Below are 12,225 nucleotides of genomic sequence, written 5' to 3'. Positions count from 1 at the left end.
CCGGTACCTGAAGCTCTGCTCTAGCGGTGCGTCATTTTTTTCCACCTTTCTCTTCCTCCTTCTTTCCTATTTGTGTGCATTTATCTCTTTCTCACAATTAATATCTGACGAGGAAAATTAAGTACCATTCCCCAAAAATGAGTGTCGGTGGTCTTTTCCCAGAGCTCAAATTAAGCTCTGGGTCAAGCTTCTGGTTAAAGACATTATAGCGTCACCCACCTCCTCTTTCCATACTTTTTAAAATATATCTAATTATTCTGATATTTCTTTATTAAGTTTGTTAAGACTGGCAGATACAAACAAAAACACTTAGGGCCTCATTACGCTGCTGTTGCGGCGGTCTGACCACTACATTAAAACCCTGGTGGTCAGACCGCCAGGGAACTGCCAGCCCCGCCAGGATATATGATCCTGACGGAGATCGTAATCTGCCAGGGCAGTGCTGCACTGCTGATTACAACCTTGTTCTTGGCCATCCTTTTCATGGTGGTTTCACCACCATGAAAAGGCTGGCGGAAAACAGATACAGGTGGGCCCCTGCACTGCCCATGCACTTGGCATGAGCAGTGCAGGGGCCCGCCTGCCAGGCACCGTCACAATGTTCACTGTCAGACAGTGAACATTGTAAGGGTACTGGTGCATTCTGCGGGCTACATTGCCACTGGCTCGATTACGAGCCGGAGACGATGCTGTAACCTGTTTCCTGCTAGGCCGGTGGGCGGAGACAGAGGTTTCTGCCCGCTGACATAGTGGGAAACTCCTAATAACTCCAGCGGAGTGGTCGCCACGAAGGCCACGGCCACCCAGTCAGGAGTTTCCCATCCACCAAACTCTTAATTAGGCTTTTAATCTTTTTAGGAAGATAATTTCATTATATAGTTCCTGACAAAAGTAATATATGCTTCTCCAATGATGAAAGGTTATTTTACAATCCTTCCATTGACTTTGCAAAATGTTTTTGCAATAAAATTTTGCGGTTTGCACACTCTGGCTTTCTTTGGTAAATGTGTTCTACGTTAATACACGGTGATATCCAGTACTTTGATTAACCAATTCTTTCCCCACTGTCATGTCCAGATTATGTTAATTAGTAAGGGTAATTCATTATTTATTGTCTGTTTAGGGAATTTCAGCTCTCTTGACATGATTTTGTTTTTAAGATCTCATGTAGCTTCTTATATCTTGTGCTGTGCAGCCTGAGAGATGAAAGATTTCCCCTTATAAAAGCTTTAAACCACCACATGCTGATTGGGAGTACTATAATTAATTTAGGACAACTCTTTAACAGAGTGTTGATCTCAAAGAAGGCTGGACTGACCACCAGGGAGGGTTTTTTCTCCTTTGATGTACACCTAGGCCTCCTTCTGGCAGATCAAGCAAATAGTGGCGTAATTAGAGATAGCAGAGGCCATAAAACCAGAATCCAAATTTAAAAATCTTTCCAAATTAGAAAATAGTGTATTGTGGCTTTGCTGTATACTTCCTATTAATGTAGGGGTACCCAGATACGTTTGGATGTGGTTGTCAGATAAGTCTGTAACTTTTTTGTAGGAACTTGATTTTCATCCTTATTTTTGCATCGTTTCTATTAAGTTTCCCACATGATCTTTTAGAGTAATTGTCTCTTAATGCCACATTATAATCTCCTCTCATAATTACTAAGCAAGGTAAATTAGATAATTCCAAAAGTACTTTTTCTAGTGGACACGGTTCATCAACAATAAGACCATAGCAATAGTTCTCATCTACAATTACAGGATGAAGAATTGTTCACCCTCTGCAATGATCTTGCGCTATCTTCTGTACTATGATGCCACTACTATTCCTAACGGTACAGGTGATCACCGTTCACTGTACCGATGATTTTGAATATTTGAGTTGGTGCATCTGCCACACCTTTTGATCTGTTTAACCCTCTCCCCCACCCAGTGAGATTTCCGCATCATAACTACATCTGCATTAGATTCTTTAAACATTTTCATGAAAGCTTAACTTTCTGTTTCTGTTAGTTCAATACGTCATTAACATTTGCACAACATTTTATAATTCCCTTTTGATAGCTTTCCTAGACTGGAATAAATTGAACAAATCCATAACTTTTTACTGCCTTTTGTTTTTCTTCTTTGCCTCTGCATCGATCTCCATTATGCCACTTTGCCCATCCCAGGGTCCCGGGCCTCCTAATCCCGGGAGCCTCGGAGCGCTTGTCACATGTATATCTACCCTTCAGCCACTTGATAGGATGACGGGCGTAGAATAGACCCGCCAGTCCATACAGCTAAGCTCCGGATGTATGGAAAGGGAAAAGCGCTGCAATACCCGTCTTTGAATGTAAACCCAACTTATGACCCCCCAGCCACCTGCCAAAGAATCCAGACTCAGGAGTTGTTTGTACTGAATTTGTGCCCCGGCTGCTTTGAATATGGGAATTTGCATTCACATGTGTGTTTTCATATGTGAGATCTGTAAATACATGGAAGGAGTAACCGATTAAAGTATCAAAGGTTCTTGTAGGCCAGTGTTTTCTAGAATAAGGCCCTCATTCTGACCCTGGCGGTCCTAAACCACCAGGGCCGCGGGCAACGGAAGCACCGCCAACAGGCTGGCGGTGCTTCATTGCCCATTCTGACCGCGGCGGTAAAGCCGCAGTCAGAAAAGGGGATCCGGCGGTTTCCCGCCGAAATACCCCTGGCAGGGCTGAACCTCCATGGCGGCGCTGCCATGGGGATTCCGACCCCCTTCCCGCCAGCCTGTTTCTGGCAGGTTTTGACCGCCAGGAACAGGATGGTGGGAACGGGTGTCGTGGGGCCCCTGCACTGCCCATGGCACTGGCATGGGCAGTGCAGGGGCCCCCTAACAGGGCCCCAGCATGATTTTCACTGTCTGCATAGCAGACAGTGAAAATCGCGACAGGTGCAACTGCACCCATCGCACCCCTGCAACACCGCCGGATCCATTCGGAGCCGGCCTCTGTGTTGCAGGGCCTTTCCCGCTAGGCCGGCGGGCGCTCCTTTGGCGGGCGCCCACCGGCCCAGCGGGAAAGCCGGAATGGCCTCCGCGGTCTTTTGACCGCGGAGCGGCCAAATGGCGGTGACCGCATGGCGGGCGGCTACCGCCGCCCGCCGCGGTCAGAATGACCGCCTAAGTTCTTTAATATGATAGTCTAGCAGGGAAGCTATTGTGGTATGGATGGGTGTACTACTCTTTGGATTCTAATAAGGCACTTGGTGGGCTCTACCGATAGTTAGGTTCCTTATACTGCCAGGTTCATTCGGAAGTACAGTTTCTTTCATCGACCTTGTCAGCATTTTTCAACTGATTCATTTCCTTCCGTGCCTTTTGGGACCCCAATAAAGCAAATGTTTGACTTCTGAGACTGAATCTCTAAATCTTCATTCTTACGTTTCTTGAGTTTTTCCTAGTTTGACAGCTTTCTTCAAGTGTTTTCATCTTTTGAAAAACCCATCCATATTTTAATCAGTTGCCTGTAACCTATTTCTTTAATTTCTCTTCCAGTCTTTTTTCTTCACATTGCACTCTTACACAGCTGTAAGGAACATTGTAGAGCTGCCGAGATGTTACCCAAAGACTGAGTTGATTTCTAGGTCCAGCTCCTCGCTGTCTAACCTTTTCCTTCATTTTATAATAATCCTTACGTCAGGTTTCTTACTTTTTTCACTATTTATATCATAGCATGGTACGTAAGGATTTTTTAACTTTTTTTTCTTCCCAATCTAATTCTGAATTAGAGACTAAATCAAGGGCGTTCTGTATGCAAGAAGCAACACTCATACTCTAAGGTTTGACTTAGATATAGAGCGGAGTTTGGTTAAATGCATACTATCATCTCTTTAGTTTCTGGCCTATTTTGAAATGGTTTCTTACTGTAAAAGTTTGATCTGGAAATGAAGCAATGGCAAATGATGCAATTGTTGGAGTTACTAGAAGCAGTGATTGTTGATGTCTGAAAATGGACAGTTCCATGGCAGTGATGCCTTTGTGAGGAGACGGAGCAGCTGTGGTGGAGAGGTGAGCATTCAGTGCCATCCAGTGTGTATGGAACTTCATTGGGACGAGAAGTAGCAGGATGGTAACATGTTAGTAAATTAGTATACCTCTACCTCAGTTAATACAGAGTGCATGTTTTTTAGGGCAATATTACAGTATTCTTGCAGCTGAAGAGCTGTGCATGGATTCATGTGTACGACATATTGAAAAAACGCAGCAGCCTCAACATACTCCTTTTTCTAGGTTTGCAGAAGCCAAGGCCCTCGGAGAGAAAGTCAACGAGGCGCGGAATAAGATCAGTAAGTAGACGGAGCTCTTGTTCTTGACTAGTCTTCTCTTCTGTTGTAACTTGCAAGTGTTCTGTTATGAAGATTGGTTACTATAATTTCAGATGTAGGGTGTACTAACAGTCCCTTAATCTACGTAGACGCGTGAGCTTAATAATGAACTTGTGTACCTGAGTACCCTAATCCTCTCAGAGTTAGCATGTTTCTAAATATTCAGCTGCATGACACTACTTTCTGGGGGTGAGGTGGGGTTAGTTGACATAGGGGACATCTGCTTGTTCCCTTTAAGGACCGATGCTTACTGGTCCTACAAGACCCCTCCCTCTTCCCCCATCTTACCCCCTCCTTCCTTCACTCTTGAGTACTTTTTTAAACTCTGCTCTCCCTCTTGAGTGCTTAGAAGTGATCTGCAGTTGTATAAAGTGCTATATCAAGTATCACATATATTGTCCATTCTCTGCCAGCTCCTGGATAGATCTGTACAGCTGAAGCCAATATATACACCCACTGTAACTGTATTTTTTAGCATCTGTACAACTGGGAGAACTAGAGTGCTTTCCTACTTTTAGAAGGAATGTTGCAACCTCCCCACCCCTGACTGGAGATGCAGTGAGGCTTGACGTGGCCAGAGCATGAGTCCAAGGAGCTCCATCTCCGAGGTCCTGGACTCCTGGGCTTGCATCCATCAGCGCCCATTGAACAGAATAGCATTAGAATGTTTCTTTCACCTCCTGGGATCCTGTTCTCTGTGAGTTTACGCTTTGGTTGTGAGGGCACAGTCCCTACCACTATCCGTGGCAAAGTTACAGCTGCGGCTGAACTCTTCAGATTCCAATAGATTACATGTTTGAATGAACGAATAAGGGGACCACAGGAGAGTGACATACCTCAGCATGGCATCTCAGTTCAAAGCCCATTGGACTGTGGAAAGTAACAGATGCACGGTTTGTTAGTAGGTGTTGGGTGCTTCCAAAGTGGAGTGAAGAGTTTGTGGTTTGCTTTGGTAAATGGTTCCAGCAGTGGAGGACGTCTCGTCGCCTGCTGTGATATTTGCAGGCTTGTCCAAGGAGTTCTCTCTGGGGGCATTCACTCCGCTCATCTGGAATGAGTGGGTTCTCACAAGAATCTAAAACCCATCCTGTGTGGAGAATCCAGGTGAAGTCTCACAAGAGGCTGGATTGCTGATTGTCGTGGATTGAACCCTTCTGCCATTTGGAAGGTTTGTGGCTTGGATGGGAAGGATGGGGCTTACTTGTGAAGCCCCCACCCCCTTGAAAGATGCTGCCATCCTGAAGGATGCTGCCTCTGACACACTAGCAATGAATCTCAGGTGCAAGGCGAGTTTACTGGTAGTTGGCAAGTATTGCTGGCTGTATTCTGCATATGTCAGTAATAGCTGGAGAAGTCTGTGGTAAGGTTGTGGCATTTAGTGTAGTCACATTTCTTTGTCGACAGATGCTGATTATACGATTGTGTTTGTGGAGAACAGATGGGAAGCACCATTGCTGTGCTGTAGGATGTGCATGTTGGAAAGTGATAGTGATAACGCTGTGGTCACAATCATACGCCGCAGTGCACTGATTACCGGAGTATGCTCTATGTGTATTCACTCTGTGCCCGAGCCAACTTGGCGATTCCAATAATGATACTTCCATGGAATGTTGCCAGTGCAGGGTTCCTGGCTCTCCTCCTCTTAGGAAAGACCCAGTAATACTCTGGGTTGGACTAGAACTAACAATAATCAGGAGCACCTGAAGTAAAATGGCTACAGTTTTTCTGATTTATGCCTGATGATTGATGTGTTTAGGTTGCGCTTTCTAAGGCTAGAGTAGGGCAGGGCCCCTAGCCTAGACTAGAAAGTGTATTGTCAGTAATAAGATTATTTGACAGGTGCCATTTCACCCTTTTCTAATATACCCCAGTGCTGAACGCAAGAAGTCATCCTAAAGAATGGACACAAGGCTAAGAAAGGATCCCTGATATGTTCTCACTTTAGAGGGAGGGTTATCACAAGAAAAAGTTCACCAGTAGCACTTAACTGCTTGTTGAAATGTAGGTGTTTTGGGAGAGTCTGGAGTCTGTGGATTAGCAAATACTGTCTGTCCTAAAGTGACCCAAGTAAGCACCAGTCTGGGTACAATCCATGGCCACCTGGAATTGAGTGACCCCCGACCTTTGGCATGTGTTTTCTCTTGATGTTTCTTGTCAGAGGAGTATAACGAGTCGAGACAAAGAAAAGATCATAAATTTATACTGTGCCAGGGTTTTTGTCTGTTATATTAACTGTATTTGTAAAGGGCACTATCTCCAGCGAGGATTTCCTGGCTCTGAGCAGGTGTGTGTGCCTTTTCCTGCCAATGATAGGTTGGTTCATTGAAAAGCCATGTCTTCAGCTTCTTGCGGCATTCAAGAAGAGAGGATGAGGCTCTGACGTGGAGTCAGAGGTCGTTCAGTGCTTTAGGAGTGATGTAACAGAACGCCTGCCCTACTGATCTAGTTCCTTGAATGCGTGGGACGTGTGCGAGTAGAAGTCCTGTAGAGCAGAGGTGTCTGGGTGGTTGGCAGAAGGAAATGCAGCTCTTCAGGTGGATGGGACCTACGTTTTGTAGTGCTTTGTGTGTGAGTGTATGTGTGTGTTTGTGTGTGTGTGAAGTTTGAAATGAACATGTTTGTGTATCAGGAGCCAGTGGAGCTCCTGGAAGTGCGTGTGATGCGGGTTCTGTGTGGGAGGTTGAGGATGGGTCTGGCTGCCGAGTTCTGGATGGTTTGCAGTCTTCCAGTGAGTTGATCCTGGTGTGGAGGGTGTTCCTATAGTCTAACGTGCTGGTGACAGAGGTGTGAGTGATGTTTTTTCTGGTGTCGCTTGGGAGCCCATTGAAGATCTTACTCAGCATCACCCGGGTGTGGAAGCAGGCTGCAGTGAGAGTGTTGACGTGTGTGGTCAGGTCCAGTTTGCTGTTGATGATGCCGGGGTTCCTGGCTGGGGTTGGAGTCCCATGTTGAGGTGTTCTTGCCAAAGATCATTAGGTTTAGATTATTATGTTTTGCACAATTTAGGCACTGAACTGAACTTGTGACAAGTAAGATAAATTCTTTATATAAAAATACACATACAACCTTTTGTGAACAGCATGACTGATTTCTTCATGCAGTCCATGAAAGAAGAGCACACATGGATGCACATGCTTGACACATCCTTCATGCATACATGTCTGAGCCTGGGCATTAGATGTATCTAGAGTGAGGTCATATGAGGCAACCAAAAAACAGTAACTAAGTGTCTGATTTAGAACTTGGTGGGCGGGTTAGGCCGTCACAACGGTGACGGATAGGCCGTCCTCTGAAATATAAATCCCGTAGGATATAATGGAATTTATATTTCGTTGGACAGCATATCCATCACCGTTGTGACAGAGTAACCAGTCGGGAAATATCTAAATCGGGCCCTAAATCTTTCTAGAGTGCTCTAACCTCTTTGTGTCCATTTACCACGGATTCAAAGTACTTCACACAGATCTCTTGGCACAAATGGTTCATTGTTAATCATTTCATCTTCATTGCTTACTTCGAAATACTTTATTTGTACTCTCTCTTGTCGATTACTTTTGATCGTTTTTCAATATTCACGCAACAGAATCAACTCCCATTAGGGCTCCTGTGCCTTTTGGAGTTTTTCCCTTATTCATGGAAAGCCCTTTATATCAACTTATTTTTACTGAAAGAAAATCCCTAAAAACAAAGAAAGTAACCTAAATGTTATATTTTCACACTTCAGGATAAGCTATGTAGTGGTTGTGATCAAAACCATATCATTTTCAAAGTCGGAGTTTACAGCCATAACTATAGGTAGTTTTACTGTGTCCAACCCTCTTACATTTCAAACAAATAATATTTCCATTGTCCACACTCGTACTGTCCATTCAAGCTTTTTCAAAAAAGCTGTCCTGATAACTTTTTCAGTGAGAACTTGCCAGACTAAGCTTTAGGAAATAAATCCGGGCCTCTCATTCATCTTGGATCCAGTGTTTGCTAGCTCCATTTCTGAATTTAAAATTTTGGAGATGTTATCCCATGTCTCCGGTTTGTCTTTTGTTTATGTTGGGCTCCCAGACATTTTTCAGGCAAGACCACCTCTTGCGAAAGTTTGGCATGGATGGAAATGAGGTGCCAGATGTATCATTTATCTGAAATGCAAATCTTCTTTTAGGTAATCGCTGTTTGAATGTATGAAATTCCAGGAGTTTCATTTACCGTTTTCTAATGACTCGCAAATCGACCTACCTCATTAATATTCATGAGGTAGGTCGCAATTGGCGACTCATTGTGAATGGCTACAATCACAGGGATGGTGGCCTGCTGGACTCAGCAGACCACCATCTGTGATTGCTTTTAAATAAAGCAATCTTTTTTTTTTTTTTTTTTTTTTTAAATGCAGGCTGTTTTTCTTAAAGGGAAATCGGGTGTGTTTAAAAAAGAAAAATGAAAAGTTTTCTTTTCATTTTTTTAAGAGTGGGCAGTGGTCCGTGGGACCACTGCCTGCTCTTAAAAAATGTTTTCACATGCATTCACAAAGGGGATTGCGTCCCTTAGGGACCCCTTTCCACTTGCCACCTACTTGAAGTAGGTGGTAAAATGCAAATGTTTTGCAACCGTGTTTCCTACATACCGCTGCGATTCGATATTAGGAAGGGATGCCCTTGACACGCCCCTTCCTAATACCAAATCGGTATGTAGTCCCAATTCCAAATTGCAATTCATTAACAAGTTACCTAATCGCAAATTGGAATTCATACATACCAAAATGCATTTTTACGGTCGCAAACGGCCCAATCGGGCTGTTTGCGACCGCAAAAATGCACAATAAATCCGGCCCAAAATGTTTTGTTTCTTCTGGAACTCTTATTGCATGGTAATTTTAGAGCTGTCTTCTATGTAGAGCTTCCAAGGAGACTATGAAGGTCTAAGAACAATATTATGGTATTTTGTTTTGGAAAAGTCAATGGCTGTAGCTTCTTACAATGTTTATCATGTTAATATGTAGTTAATTGTCTTTGCCTAAGTTAATTTCAATATTTCTCCATTGAAATATTGATCCCTGTTTTTAGCGCCTCTCCTTGATAGATTATGTTGTCATTCTCTCTCTGATGACACCCAGCAACAGCCCTATTACTGTACCCCGGAGCGGCAAAAGAGGTCTGTCAGGTGGCCATGTCTGACTGTTGCTGGAGGTTTTACAGGATTTTAAGAGGAAATTAAGCAACAGTTATTTTCCTCAGGGTCATCTCTTTTGGGTGGGCCTTGAAAAATGAGACCCCCATTGATTCCATGCTCTTTGTCATTGCTGTAGGCCCATAAGGCTTCTCCCACCAAACCCCGGCTGATGTCACAGGGTTCTTAGTGCTTTTATGTCCCTTCCTGCATCAAGTGGCATTGCCTACAGGCCTTCCTGTGGGGATTGGAGCCCAGAGGCTCCGGCTGTGGGGCCCCTTTGTGTATGTGCATCTTAGTTAACATGATGGGTGTGAATGTCCACATACAGCTATCCGTGGCCTAAACATTTGCGTAAAGGGATCATGAACATTACTTTTATAAATAAGGGGCTGATTCAGAGCTTGGCGGATAGGGTTAGTCAGTCACAAACGTGACACATATCCTGTCCACCGTAGTATGATTGCGTTATATCCGATGGGAATCATAATACTGCGTGTGGGATATCCGTCACATTTATGACAGAGTAACCCGTCTGCCAAACTCTAAATCAGGCCCTAAATTAGATTTTACGGTGCAAATTGCGAACGTTTTGCCATAAAGTACAATTTGGTTTCGCAAAATGGAGGATGAGTGATGCTCACAGATGACATCTCTGCTTTCCACTTCCTCTCCGTGCTCCCCCTTTGTTTCCAGTAGTCTGGAGGGAATACAAATAGAGGCTCCTGCCCCGGATACCCCTTGCGAGTTCAGTCTGAGTCCCAGTACGTTTGCAGAAGCTGCTGTTATCCCAGACTCCTCTCTGAAGAAGGAAAACAGACCTCAGCCTGATTGGCTGGCACCCTGGAGCTGTAAAGATTGTACTTGTACAGACCGGCCATTAGTGTGATCCAGGAGCCCTCCTTCGTGTCTATGAATTACGGCTGCCTTAGAGCTCACTAAACTGCTTCTGATTTGGGTCTTTGTGGCCCCACTGATCTGCCTCTAGAGAGTGGAAGCTGGGCTCTGCTCATTTACTCCTGGGTGGGACCGAGCCAAGGCTCAGCAGAAACTTCTTGCCTGCCTGTCTGTTGTCCTAGCAGATCCTTGAACCTCCATCCACCTTCAATGACACCTGGCTCTACAGAGAGCTTGAAGGAGACTTCAGTCTCTTCATCTCATGACAAAGGTGGGATGTTGTGCCTTCCACCTCAATGACAACAACTGATTTGGATTCCCTGCTGTCCCCCCCTGCACCAGTGATGGAGATAGGCTGCCTGAGAGATCAGAAGCTACTGTATGTGAGAGGGTGGTGGCACAGCCAGGCAAATGTACCCCTTTTTTGTACCAACTTTCATTGCTTTTGTCAGCTTCATTGTTCCTCCCATCACCTCGCAAAGTGTGGCCGTCCAGCACTGATTGGCTATCCGTCCATCCAGATCCAGGAACCTTTGTGGTCCACCCTGAGCCCAGGGGGCTCATGAACTGTTATACCTGTATGCTCCCTGGCTCCCCGAAAGTCTGTGTAACACCACTGTACCCCCACTAATGTATACAGATGCTCTCTCCAGTGAACTGCTCTGTCTCACCCCATACCTCTCACAATATATCCTATACCTTCACCCTCTGATTCTACAACTATGATCTCCAAAATACCCCTTTCTAGACTCTTTCCTCCTCTGTCCCTTCTGGCTCATCCCAACCCGCAGCGTACTTCTATGATCTCCCAAACAACCCGTTCTTAATTCTTTCCCCATGTATCCCTCCTTTGACTCATCCCAAACCTCATTTTACTCCTGTGATCTTCCTAATCCCTTTTTACAGCCTCTTCCCTCCACCAGCTCTCCTTTTACTCATCCCAGACCTCACCTTACTACTATGATCTCCCAAATAACACTTTCTAAACTCTTCCCTCTTCTATCCCTCCTCCATCCTGTTCAATCCACCTAACAGACTCACATGTCCACCACTCAGATTAGCTCATATATCCCTGTACTAATCTACCACTAATGTTCTTGACGCCTCTTTAGGGGGTAGTAAGCACAATATAAATACAATTACAATATACTTCCCTTGCTGATACCTGTAGAAATGATAATGCTGTTGTATTTCCTGTTTTTTGCTTTTAATTTATGTTTGCGACAACATAAACCAGCTTAATAGACGAAAAGCCTCTTGTTTTGGCTGGGAGATACTTTCAGGCCTCCATGTTTTTTTTTACTCTATCCTTAAGTGCAAGTGTTACAAACATTTTGGTTTGTTTATTCCTAGTTCTGGATTCATATTGCATTGGGTTGCTGCTTTGTCTTTTTGCTTGCAAATTATTCTCTGCAAGATCTGAAAACATTAGAACCTTAGAAGTGTTCACAAGGATTATATGATGGTTAGCCATGAGGCCTTGTTTTAGTATTGTATTGTGTTCACAATTTTGTGCCTGTGTTAAGTGCTCCCACCTTGAGATTAAAATTCTCACAGTGAGATCCCTGGTTAATGTATCGCATTATGCAAGACTGGTATAACGCTTAGGGCCTGATTCAGATTTTGACGGACGGGTTACTCCGCATTGTGCTATGGATTGTGTTTTATATTTTCCATTTGCATCCACCTCAGTCACACGTCCGCCCAGGAGAAACCTCTTTGACCTGCCCTTGAGGTAAGCCTTGGACTACTCGCCCACGTCGAGTCAAGGATGCTTATGTGACTCCTGCTTCCTGTTGTGGACTCTGCACCTTGAGTGTAGGCT

General features: G+C 44.5%; 1 protein-coding gene across 2 annotated transcripts in view; it reads left to right on the top strand.

Moving 5' to 3' along the window:
• KIF6 (kinesin family member 6) overlaps window positions 1–12,225 on the top strand; it is a 1,127,187-nt gene that overhangs the window by 686,112 nt on the left and 428,850 nt on the right. For both annotated transcript variants that reach the window (XM_069236333.1, XM_069236332.1), the window contains exon 15: window positions 4,252–4,307. In XM_069236333.1, the coding sequence (XP_069092434.1) occupies window positions 4,252–4,307 (56 nt within the window). The remainder of the gene's footprint in view (window positions 1–4,251; window positions 4,308–12,225) is intronic.

The sequence above is a fragment of the Pleurodeles waltl genome, chromosome 5 (genome assembly GCF_031143425.1).
Source record: "Pleurodeles waltl isolate 20211129_DDA chromosome 5, aPleWal1.hap1.20221129, whole genome shotgun sequence".
Classification (NCBI taxonomy): Eukaryota; Metazoa; Chordata; class Amphibia; order Caudata; family Salamandridae; genus Pleurodeles; species Pleurodeles waltl.
The sequence above is the reverse complement of the archived record's forward strand: the minus strand, read 5'-3'. Positions and strand labels throughout refer to the sequence as shown.